Below are 15,269 nucleotides of genomic sequence, written 5' to 3'. Positions count from 1 at the left end.
CACATTTAAAAATTGTTTTAGACAGTGTTTTTGTGTGTGTTTAAACCCCGCCCACTAGTTAGTCATATTGTAATCTGTTGTTAGATTCTCTTTCTTACATTTTAGATATATTATAGGATAACTGTCGTAGTACAAAAAACACTAACATATTTATGTAAACAATTGCAATATATTGCCTGGTTTACAGTATTGCAATATAACACAATATATTGAACCATAACTCTTGCATCGTGATGTGTATTGTATCGCCATGCCATGCTGTTCCAATACATTGCTCTAGTATGAAAGTGCTCTAAATTGGAATTGAAAAATCTCATTTACTGTATTTATGTACACATTGATGTTTATATATATATATATATATATATATATATATATATATATATATATATATATATATATATATATATATATATATATATATATATATATATATATATGCATACACACCCATATGTGTATATTTTTGTGGTTTTTGCTTTCGTTCATTTTGCCCCCCACTACCCACCCCCATGTAACGAGCCCCTGGCCGCTGTCCTCACTCACTCCCTCCTCTGCTGTGTTTGTTTTACTTGGCCATCAGCTCCCACTAGAGCAGGACACTTTAACTCGCTGCTGCCCGGGGCCACATGTAAGCCCTCCTGAGCCCAGACTGAAATGACTGGGCCTTTTGTTTTCCGGCCTTTTTCTTATGCGAAAACACTCCTGTCTAACTCCTGTCCTGGAGGGATTCCTGTTGTCCAGCCAGCATGTATACAATCATTCATTCACCGCGTCCCACCCTCCATCCATTCGTGCGTCCATCCATTAATGTCAGCCACTCATCCGTCTTCACCCCGTCAGTTCCGCTCAACCCACACAGCTCCCAGACCCCGGCAGGCCACTGGAGAACAGGATTCGGCTACTCTTACAATAAACAAACAGTCACTCACAGCCTCTTAGGGCCTAATCCCCTGGTGCCAAACTGGGAGATGGGGGGGTGGGGGGTGGCGATGGTCCGGGAGAGATTGAAGAAAGGTGTTCACATCTTATAGGACTTATAGGAAGCCAAAAGCAAAGATTTTCTGCCTTCCCTCTGTAGTAGTGATTGGATGCACTTGATGCAAGAGGCTGTCTTAGTGATTTAGTGATGTTTTAGCAGTACATTCATTCATTCACTTCAATTTATTGTGATTAAACACTTTGATGTTAATTTGACAAATCTGTCCCAATCACATCACATCTGGCTCTGCTTAAAAACCTATAAACAAAATAAATTCCTTAATGGCAAGAACAAACATCATTAACCATCTGCATTATTAACAATAACCCATTGAAAATATTTTCAGATGTGGCTTCTAAGTAGTGTGTCTTTCTAAAACTTAGATCCTAAGTTGTGATGGAAATCGCCACCCATTTATTGTTATAAGAATAGTTGAATAAAATGAAAAGGACGAAGACAAACAGTACAGGCCTCTTTTTCAATGCCTTTCTTTATTTTTATGACTATTTATAATGTAGATTCTCACTGAAGGCATCAAAACTATGAATGAACACATGTGGAGTTTTGTACTTCACCAAAAAAAGGTGAAATAACTAAAACAAACAAAAAAAACAAATTATATTGTAGTTTCTTCAAAATAGCCACCCTTTGCTCTGATTTGCACACTCTTGGCATCATTCTCTCAATGAGCTTCAAGACGTGGTCACCTGAAATGGTTTTCCAACAGTCTTGAATTTCAGGAGTTCCCAGAGGTGTTTATTAGCACTTGTTGCCCCTTTGCCTTCTTCACTCTGTGCTCCAGTTCCCCCCAAACCATCTGGATTGGGTTCAGGTCCGGTGACTGTGGAGGACAGGTCATTTTTTGTTAAGTACATAAAACTCCACATGGGTTCATTCATAGTTTTGATGCCTTCAGTGAAAATCTACAATGTAAATATTCATGAAAATAAAGAAAACTCATTGAATGAGAAGGTGTGTCCAAACTTTTGGCCTGTACTGTAGATAAAGTGTTAGGACATATACAGAAGATGAAAAGCGTGCTCTGGCTCTCATCTCCTTTCAGGCATCTTTACACCACTTTCTGGCTGTACATGGTGTGGTGATCTGCCTAATTCTGCTTAATCATGCAAAATGTCACCAAAGATGAGGTGACCTTCTATTCTATATATATATATATATATATATATTTATTATTATTATTATTATTATTATTTTTTTTTCTTTGGCCTGTTTCTTTCTTCACAAAGTAGAAGTGGAACTTTTAAGCATAAAGAATATATTTGAAACAGAGAAGTGAATCTTAAGATCATCATGTTGTCAGACATAAATCCATTGGTTTAAACACAGCTGAATGTTTTCATCTTAGACAACAGTGTTAAATTGAATCAATTGTTTCGAGTGGAATTAATTGTTTAGATTTCCTTTTTTGTCATGTGTAACACAGATGTTGGACACTTCCAATTCTGATTTGGGTTACTTTTATACGTTATTTAAATTTGAGCTAAATGGGCCCTGATTTGACTTCGTCAAGACATTCTTTGAGGATGAGGGATAATAAATTTCAGCCTTGAAGGAGCTTTTCTGTGGCAGGATAGAGAGTTAATGGACCTCATCAATATTTGGGGTGATGTCTCCATTCAAACAAAATTAGAAACCTTGTGATGCAACAGCTCTGTGTTTATATTCAGACATTTCTTTAAACCAATCTTCAGTGACAGGAGGATCTGTCTGTGTCAAAAGAAAATAAATAACTTAAAACCAAAGTTTAAAGGAACCAAGGATATATGTCCCATTTAAAAAGATGTAGATAGATGTGTAGATGGTGTAAACAGTGTGAAAACATTTCATTTGCAGCCACTTCATCTGCTGTGTGAACGTAGCCAAAGAGAGTGTAATCCCACTTATCAACCTACTTCCTCTTCAAGTACACTATTGAAATATACTGAAATATCTGAGGATTTGTTTTCCTCCACTATACCACAGTAGAACAACTTTCTGCAAAAGTGTGAGTGAGAGCATATAGCACCTTTTAAATACTTAAGAAGAAAACATGCATAATGTAAAAATTCTAGGTAGGAACCCTTAAACTTGAATGAAATGTTTTTATCATTGGAGTGTCCTCTAAATATTCTTAAAAAAAAGGTTATTTTCGAATCCTTTTTTTGATTAATTGGGTGAACTTAAGGGACCTATATAGTCATACTTTAATGACATCATCCAAAGAGCTGCTTATTTTTAAGATGGTATAGTACAATCTTCCTGTACTTTCCTATTTTTTTGCCCATCCTGTGTCTTGGAAAATGGTGGGAAGTCTTTGTTACATAAATTGGCATAATCGACGTTCCTCAAAAGCTCCTCACAGGTTCCTCACAGGTTCCTGTGACCTCCTCCTCCTCCTTCTCCTCCTTCTCTTTTTCTTCTGTCAGCAATTCCAGTTCTCTTTAATATTCCTTTCTCCAGAATTTCTCCACCATTCACTCCCATTCTCCTACTCAGCCCTTCCATGCTTTGATTGTCTGCCTTAGGAAGGAAGCAAAGCGTCAGCCTCATGCTTCCTGCTTCCTGTTGTGTCCAGTGCACAAAGACAAAGCCCCTCTCGCTGCGCCACATTCCTGCCGTATTTTGGAAAGAGAAAAAGTTCACCAGAAGAAAAAAAAACCCACAAACGTGTAATAGCATGCCGTGGGCTTGAGCCGGAATAATGGCTTGGATTTGCCAGTTTGGAAGTGGAATTGGATCAAATCCAAGGACTGCTCCTTTTTTGAGGTGTGTGAACAGTGGTGCATTTGGATAATGGGGTTAAAGACTCTATGTTAAGGCCTCCATAGACTGCCTCAACAAAAACGCAGGAGAGTTATTGTTCCCCATCGTTAAGAAGCCAGCCCTGTGTATTCTCGTGGCATGTGGCATCTCCACTAATTCACAACAAGTGTTTTCCCTCCGGCTGAATGGAGAGGCATTCTGCGCCTGTTGTTTGGGCCTGAAAGGGCCGGTGAATGCCCGCGGCTGGGCTCTCGCATGTGGCCGTGAGCGAGCAAGGGGAGCCCAAGAATTTGGGGGATTATGACTGGGGAGGTGGAGGCTGTGGGCATGTGAATTGAGGTCCGCAGCCGCAGCTGTTCAGTGGCCTTATGGGTGAATGGGATGCTTCTTTTTTCTTCTTTTAACCCCCCTCTTCTCTTGCTTTTCCCTCCAACCCCAGTAGGAATCATTATCCCTCTCTCTCCTTCTCCTCTCTCTCTTTCTCTCTCTCTCTCTCTCATCCCCACCTCCCCTCCCAGTCGCCCAAATGAGTCTCAATAAAGTCTCGGCAACAGCTGGCAGAGGAGGACGAGAAGCTTGAGGGACTTGAAAGGAGAAGCGAATAACGCCTCGGCTGGCTTTTGGTCGCCACACTGAATTCTTTTCATGCTGAGAATGTCCTTTTGAAATGGGAGAATGCGTGCTCTCGTATATTTTGAGGTAATGTATACCTCCGCTCAAGCCCCTCCCGTGTGAGCAAGTGGCCCAACCCAAAACAAAGACTCAATTGATACAAAGTCCTGAAGTCGAAAGAAACACCGCGCTTTGTCATTAATATTGTTGGCAAAACAGCTATTTGAACAGAAAGCCACCAGGAAATGGAAACGGTCGTTTGGCTTTAGTTGCTGTAATATTTTGAATGGACAGGAACTGAATGAATCCGGATGTTCTGCTCTCTGCTCCTCACTCTGTAGGTGCAGCTTTCATTTTTTTCCTCCTCTCTATAGCAAGTGTCCTCAGATTGCCTCAGAATATCGAAACCAACACCGGCCCCTCAAATATTTTATCTACACTCCCGCTGTATCTTTGGCTGCATTCCAGCACCACACATACTTCTGCACACCAACCCGCAAGGAATTTCTCAAAAATTGCTTAACCCTGCATTCCCACTCTTGTGCAGTTATGGAGATGATTCATTGATTTATTTCACACTGTTGCCAAATCATCTCCTGATCTCAAGATCTCCTGATCTGAATACGTTTCTATAAAAGTAAAAAAAAACTAAGAGGAGGCGCAGAACTCCTGCTGACCCTCTGACTACTCTACAGTGACTGGACTGTAGTAGTCCGAGTGGAGGAAGGAGTGGTGGTGGAAGTGGACAGAGGAAGGACATGAGCTGCACATGCTGGAATGTTTTAGTCTGATTCAGAGGAGAACCTTTTCTCCGTCTTCCTGTTTGTACAGTTTTATGTATGCATCTATTACGACGTCTGTTTCCAGGGCCTAAGCTCTGCCGTCCACGTCACTCTAGGTTCACTCAAGATTCATCAGATACTGTTGCATACTTACTTTTATAGATTTCTATTATAGAATTTGCTGCATCCAGTTAAACAAACACTTATAATATCCACAATGTGCTTAGAAAAAGGACATTTTTGTATAATGAAAATTTATTGAGATACAATAATATAGTCATATTGTCCATCCCTAACTATAACAACAAATTCCTCTTTTCCCGTGCAGCCATGCTAAAACAAAACAAGATTTTAAAACTTTCCTTTTCTTGGTGTAATAAATAAAATAAAAGGTGTCCTTCCACTAGTACTGCTTTTGCATTTAATTTTGCTGATTATAATTGATTGTAGTGCAGGAATTGAGGCTAAGAACCTGAGAATATTCCCTGTTTGTGTGTGTGAGAGGGAAAGAGATGTGTGGAGAGTGACAGCAAGAGAGGGGGAAGCAGAGTGAAAGCATTACAGAAGAGAGAGGAACAAGTGAAGAAGAGAAAGACATGCAGAGAGACACACAGGAAGATATATGCAGGGTTCTATATGATTTATATCTGAATTAGACAAATCCATATACAGTAAAAAAAATAGCCTGAGATGCATTTAAGCCACATTTATTGGCAGCACAATACAGAATTTCAGTTAAAGAATCTAAATGGATGTTTTCTCTTCAGCATGGACTTTCAAAACTGTTACATTTTCATTGGTTTGAAGAAATTCCCAATAACATGTACTAACTGAGCTGTCAGTTCACATAAAATATGTAAACATTCCTGTTAGTGTGTGTTTGTGTCATGCTGTCAGTTCACATGTAAACCCACGTTTTAAAACTTTAGATCTGATTGGAAGCATCAGCAAAGTCACTTTTGATTCAGCTAAGCTGTAATGTTTCAATGTGTGAGCCATTGTACATTTACATACATTTATTAAATGTACTTTTACATAAATGTTTGTAAACTCTAGTACCTGAAACTAAATGCACCTGCATTAGATTATCAGAGAAATATAACTTGACATTTATTGAGGGTTAGAAATGCAGGTAATCATTAAAATGTATTTTTAGACTTTTAACTCAGTAGCCTGGCATCACCCTAATGTTGTGATCTTCTGGAGCATAAAACGTATGCATATTAATCATATTTAATATCTAATATCTCATCTGTCCAAGACAGATCTGATTCTTTTTCAGTTAAGTTTAAATGTAATGCATTACACAGCTCACTACCAGTATTTAACACAATGCACATTAAGGGTGAGTTTGTGAAATGTAAACCATTGTTTGACACAGGAACTGTTATATGAATAGTCTGAGTTAAATAACTAAATAACTAAATAACACGTAAAGAATCCTCTTCCCCGATGGAGCTGTTAAAGTCACGATGACAGATGCAGTGTTGAGCAAATCCGTTGGTTTATAAGACTTGTTCTGTCATCTCGCTTGTCAAGTGTCGATGACAGTCTGGAATGTGGGATGACTGGTCCTGTATGTGGAGAAGACGAGGGGGGATGGTTCAAGAATTTGCCTCATCCTTTCTAAAGTCAGATTTCTGCAGCCTTGCACTTCAAAAACGAGAAAAGGAGGGTTTTTTTTTTTTTGAGAGAGATTTGAACTGATGAAAATGTATAGAAAATTGGATAGTTCCAAACCCATGTTGGTGTTTAGTACCTTCACCCAGTTCTAATCCACTGTTTGATCTGGTCTGTTCACAGAGTGTAAGTCAGGCTTCTTTAAAGCCTCGTTGTCCAGTGAGAAGTGTAAGCAATGTCCGAAGAACACGCAGCCCTCCAGTCAGGGTGCTCTGAGCTGTCCCTGCCTGCAGAGATTCTACCGGGCTCCAGATGACCCCTTGACAACTGCCTGCTCAGGTGAGAAACCACAGTGTCTCCTCAAATTATCCTAAACCTTGTAACTGATGATAACCGTAACCTTACTTCCTGAAGAGATTTGTTTTCTTCATAACCTTTGCACACCTTCTCACCTTGTTCTCACCTTTGGAGGCCTAAACCCCCCCAATCACAGTGGTTTGCAGACTTTTGCAACTCACGGCCCACATATTCCCACACAAAAGGTTTTTGGCCTACGTTTTAAAATCTAAACAAATGAGCTCTTCCAATTAATAACTATTTATAAAATTAATTTAAGTGTGTCCAAGCATGGATAACAACTTCAAAAAAAGAAATAATAACAGATTTTTGTTTGGTGGTAAATATAAGGGGTTCATATATTTTGGGAAGTTTTAAATAAATAATAAATACATTTTTAATATAAAGAAATATCCTATTTTTATTATTTTTCCATGATGGATAAAACACCTGTAATAATACTGAAATGCTTCACACAAACTTTTTACTGTAATATTACAGTAACTCGCTAGCTAGCTAATCCACCAGTTAGAATTGTCGGTTGTGTGACGTCTAGTATGCCTGTCCAGTCCATAAGCTCAATCTAGATTAGTTGTATTTTCCAAATAACTTGCATAATATTTCTATATATATATAAATTGTTTGTTAAAATATTTGTTTATGTACAGCTCTGGAAAAAAATAAAAGATCACTTCAGTTTCTGAATCAGTTTCTCTGATTTTGCTATTTATAGGTTTATGTTTGAGTAAAATGAACATTGTTGTTTTATTCTATAAACTACAGACAACATTTCTCCCAAATTCCAAATAAAAATATTGTCGTTTAGAGCATTTATTTGCAAAACATGAGAAATGGCTGAAATAGTAAAAAAGATGCAGAGCTTTTAGAACTCAAATAATAATTATTTAGGAGTTCAGAAATCAATATTTGGTGGAATAACCCTGGTTTTTTATCACAGTTTTCATACTTGGCATGTTTTCCTTCACCAGTCTTACACACTGCTTTTGGATAACTTTATGCCTTTACTCCTGGTGCAACAATTCAAGCAGTTCAGTTTGGTTTGATGGCTTGTGATCATTCATCTTCCTCTTGATTATATTCCAGAGGTTTTCAATTTGGTAAGATTAAAGAAACTCATCATTTTTAAGTGGCCTCTTATTTTTTTCCAGAGCTGTATATTGGATTTTTACTTTTTATAAAAGAAAAAAAAAAAATACATTTTTGTCCAACGGCTGTAGTGTCACTCCGCTACTACAGTGCTTACTATGCCTGCTTTTGGTGATCTCTATCCTCCGGCATAGCTTAGAAACAGCTAGACTTTGTACTAAACTGCCTACTGTGGTCTATCTAGTATTTTAAAATAATTGAACAAAATGTAGTATGTGGCCAATATTTTAATAAGTATTAAAAGTTAACACAACTGCAGAATAAAAAAAAAAATAATGTTAGAAAAAGCAAATATTTAGCACATCCCTACTATCTATCTAGAAATCAATACGATTCTGTAATATATCCAGTCTGAATTATCACACAGTTGCTTGTAGCACAGAATAATACAATGCAAATCAAAGTAAATCACATGGTACCAGTTACCAGATGCATTGGTGGCTAGAAAAATTGCCCATTTTGCAGCGTATCAGATGTGGATTGGGGCTAAACCCAACAGGAAAGTAGGTGTATCTTCACCACAGTCTTGGTCTCTAATAAAAAACGCCTCTCATTTCTCTCTATACTTCACAGGTTTACCTTCAGCTCCCCAAAAGCTGGTGGCCACCACAGCCCAGATGGCCGTAGGCAAGCTTCAGCTGTCCTGGGCTCCCCCAGCAGACACCGGCGGGCGCACCGATATCACCTACAGCGTGGTGTGTGAGCGCTGCGAGGACGATGTGTGTCAGCCTTGTGGAGAGAAGGTGCGCTATGAGCCCAACAACACCGGCCTGAAGGAGACCACTGTTACCATCAGTGAGCTGGAGCCACACCTGAACTACACCTTCACAGTGGAGGCTCGCAGTGGTGTGTCTCAGAGCAGCTCTCAGAGAGCCACCAGCACCATCCACACCGCCCTGCACTACACAGGTCAGAGCAATGATCCCAGAACAGTTACTGAATGAAAGAATATTTCTTGTTTATATATTTACCGTATTTTTCGGACTATAAGGCGCACCGTATTATAAGACGCACTATCAAAGAACGCCTATTTTCTGCTATTTTTCCATACATAGGGCGCATCGCATTATAAGGCGCGTTAAGTGACACTAGAAAGGGTGCCTATATCAAAGTGAACAGGGGTGGCGCCATGTTTCCCTTCCCCCACCGGGGGTGGTCGCTTGCCGGTGGAGCGTCTCAGTATACAAATCTAGCTCTTTCAAAGTCAAACGAGTGCTGGATATTAACCTACACAGATTCCTCTCCTGAAAACTGTTTATTTGGGTGAGTAACGTGCTTCAGTTTATTTACATTAAGCTTAGATTTCCAGATGTCCACTAAGGCTTGCTGCACCAGCGTTAGCATAGCTATCCGCTAGCACGCTAGCTAGTCACCTAAACTAGTAAAGTTAACCCAAACTTAAACGACAGCGTTACACTGAGTAATCCTGCGTGTTCTGGTAAGACAGTGAGATATTAGCTAGCGATTTGTCCCCCGTAGCTTGTTTTAACACGGTAAACAAGCAGATTACAGGCTGATAAAACTCACCTCTGAGAGAGTTAGCGCTTAGCATCTAGCTAATGCTAGCCAGGCAAAGCAGCACAGACTTACAGGCCGATAACTCACCTCTGAACGGTGAACGCTTAGCGATTAGCATCTAACTCTAATAATACTGCTCCAGCAGTATTAAAAGTGCTAAATTTAGAAAATACTGATCTCTGAACAGTGAAAAAGCTAGCTAGCTTAGCGGTTAGCATCTAGCTTATGCTATTGCTGCTCAGCCTCGGAGCTGCACGGCTCTGGACTCTGTATAGCACTGAAACTCTCTATAACGCTGCACGGAGTGTGTGTTTACTGCTCCTTACAACCTGACGAGTAAAATCCATACAAAAGGCGCACCGTATTATAAGACGCACTGTCAATTTTTGTGAAAATTAAAAGTTTTTAAGTGCGCCTTATAGTCCGAAAAATACGGTATATATTTCAATAGATTAATTTATTAAGTAGAATTCTAGTCTTCGATTTTTATGCAACATTGTTAAAAAAAAAAAAAGTAAGAAAAGAAGACTATATACTGCCCCCTATATTTCCTGATGGTTAATGCTAAGGTAAACAGTAATACAGCTTTTTTTTTAAGTAAAGGCAGTTCAGGTCATTTCATTTTAGTATAATTTAATGTAATTTGGTTTTCAAATATGAACATTTAATTTCTCTAAATTTTCAGTGATGTAGTTTCATTATTATTTGTTTTGCTTTGTGTAGCCTTTAAAAACTAGGTTTCTCTGCATTAACTGCTATTTTTTCATTATATCAATTACACAAAATGATATTCAAATGACTAATATATTACTTACATTTATTTAATTTTCAATATATTGTGCGAGAAATTATAATTTTTCTTTTTAATTAAATAACCTGGGAAATCTACACCCTTATAATATATATATATTTAAAGATTTTTCTGTGTTTAGTCCAATAAACATGTGTTGCCTGGTTGCCAGTTAAACATAGACCTGTAAAACCATTGCAGGGGTGATTCATCGTTAACACTGCCATTAAGACACTGATAAGACAACACTTAATCAGGAAACAGTTTTAGTGTCATACTTTTATTGTCACAAACCTTGCATCTCCATTTTTGAGGGTTTCACTTTTAACATTCTGAATATGGGAGTTGTTTTTTTTTACATTGTGTCAATATTTTATGATAAATGGATGATAAATATTTCTTCTCTCTATAAAGTTATCAGTTAGAAATACAAGGTCTGACAGGGTCTCTCTATCTCTTTATATACATTTAAGAAAATAATGGAAACGCGTCAAATGTTTTCTTTAAATAGTAACATATAATTTCTTGTGTCACAGACCCTCCTAAGGTGACAGCAATGCACCTGGTGAAGAGCAGCCCTACGAGTCTGTCCCTGTCCTGGTCCGTGTCTCGCCGGGCCAATCCCAGCGCCACCCGCTACGAGCTAATGTATCGTAAAAAGGTATGAAACACTCTTCCCTTCCCAAATACTATTAATCAGCTGAATGGAAGATGTCATATTTATCCCTTACATCTCTTCTGCAGGAGAAAAACGAGGAAAAGATCAACACCCAGGTGACGACCTACACCGTGCTGGTGCTGGAGAAGGACTCTGTACAGATCATCGACCTCGCTCCCTCCACGGCCTATCTGTTTAAAGTCCAGGCTCTCGGTCCGGAAGGGAACCCAGGCAGCTACAGTATGGAGCAGGAGTTCTCAACACAGCCTGAAGGTAAAGCAGAGACGAGCTGAAGCTGAAGAGAGAAATGTAACTGTTTACGCACTGAGTGTTTACACTGCGTAAAGCGGCGGCGTGGTAGTGACGTGGATGCTCACTGGCCCCACATCAAGAATGCTGTGTTGGTTTACAGTGTTTGACTGTTTATTTTCTGTAATCAGAAATGCAGAAATGCTTTATGGATTTGTTTGTTTGATCGTGCTGTAGGTACACTGTCTGTTATTCAGAACCTGTGTGAATGATTGTGTGATCTCTGTTCTGTTGTCGTCACAGTTCCTCCCAGCCAGGGAAACACGGCCGTGATTCTCGGAGCTGCAGTGGGAGGAGGAGTCATGCTCTTCATTGTGGTGGTGGTTCTGCTCCTGCACAAACGGTTAGAAATAACTTCATTTTTCAACATTATTAAGAAGAAACAGGTTTTATTGTTATTATATAATAGTTCTAATTCCCATACGATATCACATGAGATAATTATGTGATTTATTTTCAGTATTGGTCATGCCAAGAGACATATAAGTCAATTCAAGTAGTTTTACAGAAAATAAGATTACAGTAGTGCAATAGTGATGAGGACGAGATTAAAGAGGGAGATACGATGTATTTATAAAAACTGTGTCTGGCCCTGGAAGTTTAAACCATGTCCATACTGCTTCACCATCAGCAGCTGGAGTCCGAGAGAGTACACTTGGCCATGCTCTCTCTGGATGGGTAGATGGAACTCTTCTTCCCTCATCTCTCCCATTATGATGATAGCTGATACCATCTGCTGCCTAGTGATGCTGCCTTGGAGGCAGTTGGAAAAGGGATGGTGGCTTTAAAAATAAATAAATAAATAAATAATAGAGGCTATTCTGCTTTTCCTATATATTTATAAAATTAACTGTAAAACTCTCAAATATTAATTTTATTTTATGAAATACATTTTTTGGTTAATTATGAAATATACTGTGAAGAAAGTGTCCCTAAGGGTATAAAGTATGCATTTATTCAGAATTTAAAATAAAAACTAAATCAAAATTCTGACTTTGATTAGAGCAAAAATGCTCTCTATATAAAAAAAGCTTTCTATAACACTGTAATTTTACCTCCCCTTACTTTATAAAACAAACAAAAAAACGGCTACCCTGGGTTTGGCTTTTTTTAAGTCGTAATAGTAAAAAATGAGCCAGTACTTTTCTCCAGTTAAGTAACTTAGCTGAGGTAGTCTGTTTTTTCTTTATTAGTTTTTTTTTTTTTATTAGAGGAAATTAGACACAGCAGAGAAGACTTTGTAAATGCCACTCATACAGTGTTCACTTTTAGCCTAGCACAGATCCTCATTAGGTTTCCATAGCTATATTATATATCTATATAGGTAAATTTGCAGATGTGCTTATCTCTGAAACCAATCCCATCCTAATACAGCTTTTGGTGGATTCCTTTCGCACGCCTCTTGCTTTTCCTTGTGAATGATCCAAAATGTCAGATCCTATTCAGTGCTCTCTCTCACTCTCTCTCCTTCTCTTTATCTGAATCTGTTCCTCACCACTCTGAGGAAAGAATTGCCGCTGAATGCAACTTGTCACTGCGCAATAAGTGTTCAACAAGAGGCGTGTTTGAAAGGAAATGAATCCTGGACGTACATTGTGTTAGATAAGAGGCGGTTGGTTCTTTTGGGTGTCGGACCGGAGCGCGGCTCTGTGAAGGTGACCCGAACCCTCCGCAGTTGTGTGCGATAACCTAGACCCTGTCACCACTTGGCAAACACAGACAGCTTTTTATCAAAGCGCTCTGCGGCTGAATGGAGCCAGCCCCAACACTGGCCACTCTTTACGCTTTAAGTATGAAAAGAAATGTTTCACTTTGCTCAGAAACCCCCTACCACTCGTTAAACTGTTTTTTTTTTCTCCTGCAGCCGAAAAAACTCTCACACAAGGCAAGGGCCGGAGGACGCCTACTTCTCCAGCCCAGGTTAGTATAAGAAACTTGAAAGCCTGTGTTTTTTTTTCCCTCAAATTGATCCTCCCGCTTTCAGACATCTCACTGGCTCCACTCTCCTCTCCTTGTCTGATCTTCACTAATTTGAGTAAATCTCCTCTACAGAGCAACTGAAGCCCCTGAAGACTTATGTAGATCCTCACACATATGAAGACCCCAACACGGCTGTGATGAAGTTCGCCAGTGAGATTCATCCCAGCCACATCACTAAACAGAAAGTGATTGGAGCAGGTTGGTGTATTTGTTAAATTTGTTAACAGTTACATTTGAGAACATGATTGAGACAGTATTCATAATAAACATTCTCATAAAGAGTTCTATTAAAGAAAACATACTTACTGAAGATGGTGTTTTCCCACTTTTTTTTTTATTCAGTTATATTGTATTCACTCTTGGTGCAATCTAATTGTGCATGTGTGAATTCAGTAATCACTAGAGGTGGGCGATATGGCTCTAAAGTAATATCACAATATTTCACATTTTAAAATGAAATATTTTCAATAGTTTTAAGAATATAATACTGCAATAAAATACTTATCAAGGTTTAATTTCAAATAAACAATAAAATCAGTAACTCAGTCTCTGTCTAGTAACACGCAAACAACCCTTAAACTCTTCTCTACATTGAGTTTTTAATTTACTGCTAGATAAATTCAAAGACATTTACATTTGTACATAAAATCTTCATTACCTTATTCAGATTTCATGTGGTTGACTAATTTAATGTTCTTCCTTAATTAATATAAATTTCATATTTTGACCAGTCACCACTTCGGTTCATAAACAGACTATTTTTTAACAGTTGTTTTTTTTAATCTAATTACTTTTGAGAACATACTATATTCATTACGATTTCTTTATGTATTATTATTTTATTTCTTTATCTCATCTAGTTATTTAACTCATAACATTGTTACTTATTTATTTTCGTCTCCTTAGATTTAGTAGACCAACAGAGTTTGGGGGGTGGGAGGGAGGGGGTTAATGGAGTTTTATACGTTAAAGGAAATATTGGAGAGTTGTTTTGTCTTTGTTAATGTGTATATTATAATTTTATATGCCAAATGTTTAGTAAAACAAATCAAATGACATTCCTTTCAGTGAGTAGTTGTTTAAAGTGCTTTGAAGAACCACTGTTGTAAATGGGACGTGTCCGTGTAAAGACCATCTACATCATATAAACGAAGGGTTTTCCCTAGATCCACATGCCCAAGCCGATAATCTTTTTTATTTTTAAGAGTGCAGAGTAAGAGAGTCCTGATATATTTTTAGTGTGGCATGCTTCTCTCTCTAGAGGGTCGTTTTGTTATCCTTCTAAAGACGGTCAAACGAAGTCCGTGTTGTTTTCTTAACCCGATGTATGGCCTCCTCGTGTCCCGCAGGCTTTAGTTTAAAACGGAGTGCTAATAACGGACCAATTAATTCTGGAGTTTATTTATGTGAGAGTGAGCTCTCAAAAAAGGCCAATTTAAACAAAAGCCTCTATTTATTGGCTATACCTCACTGGCCAGCCCTCCCTAACCCTTCAGATGAGAAGATTAGGGCAGCGTGTTCACCTTTCCCCTGTGAACTCCCCCGCAGGCCTTCCCACGGCCTTCCTTCACCGCTTCCTCTGCGCATGACAGCCGATTCCGCTACACCACCCCCCCCTCCACTCCTCCCGCCATCCACAATCGCACATGTCCACCCCTCTCCCCCTCCCCCAGTCATTCTGACCAGTCTAGAGTTTCATTGTAGCCCACGGCTCCAGGTGCTCTCACCCACGTGCCTTGTTTACTATTTCCT

At 38.8% G+C, this 15,269-nt stretch overlaps 1 protein-coding gene across 1 annotated transcript in view; it reads left to right on the top strand.

The window, feature by feature from the left end:
• Positions 1-15,269, top strand: part of epha2b (eph receptor A2 b) — a 40,857-nt gene that overhangs the window by 15,267 nt on the left and 10,321 nt on the right. Inside the window, exons 4-10 of the mRNA XM_007246248.3 lie at positions 6,943-7,098; positions 8,836-9,171; positions 11,107-11,231; positions 11,315-11,501; positions 11,781-11,880; positions 13,402-13,457; positions 13,590-13,715. Of these exons, the coding sequence (XP_007246310.3) occupies positions 6,943-7,098; positions 8,836-9,171; positions 11,107-11,231; positions 11,315-11,501; positions 11,781-11,880; positions 13,402-13,457; positions 13,590-13,715 (1,086 nt within the window). The remainder of the gene's footprint in view (positions 1-6,942; positions 7,099-8,835; positions 9,172-11,106; positions 11,232-11,314; positions 11,502-11,780; positions 11,881-13,401; positions 13,458-13,589; positions 13,716-15,269) is intronic.

Source organism: Astyanax mexicanus, chromosome 13 (genome assembly GCF_023375975.1).
Source record: "Astyanax mexicanus isolate ESR-SI-001 chromosome 13, AstMex3_surface, whole genome shotgun sequence".
Lineage (NCBI taxonomy): Eukaryota > Metazoa > Chordata > Actinopteri > Characiformes > Acestrorhamphidae > Astyanax > Astyanax mexicanus.
Note: the sequence above shows the minus strand (reverse complement) of the source record. Positions and strands in the feature narration are given on the sequence as shown.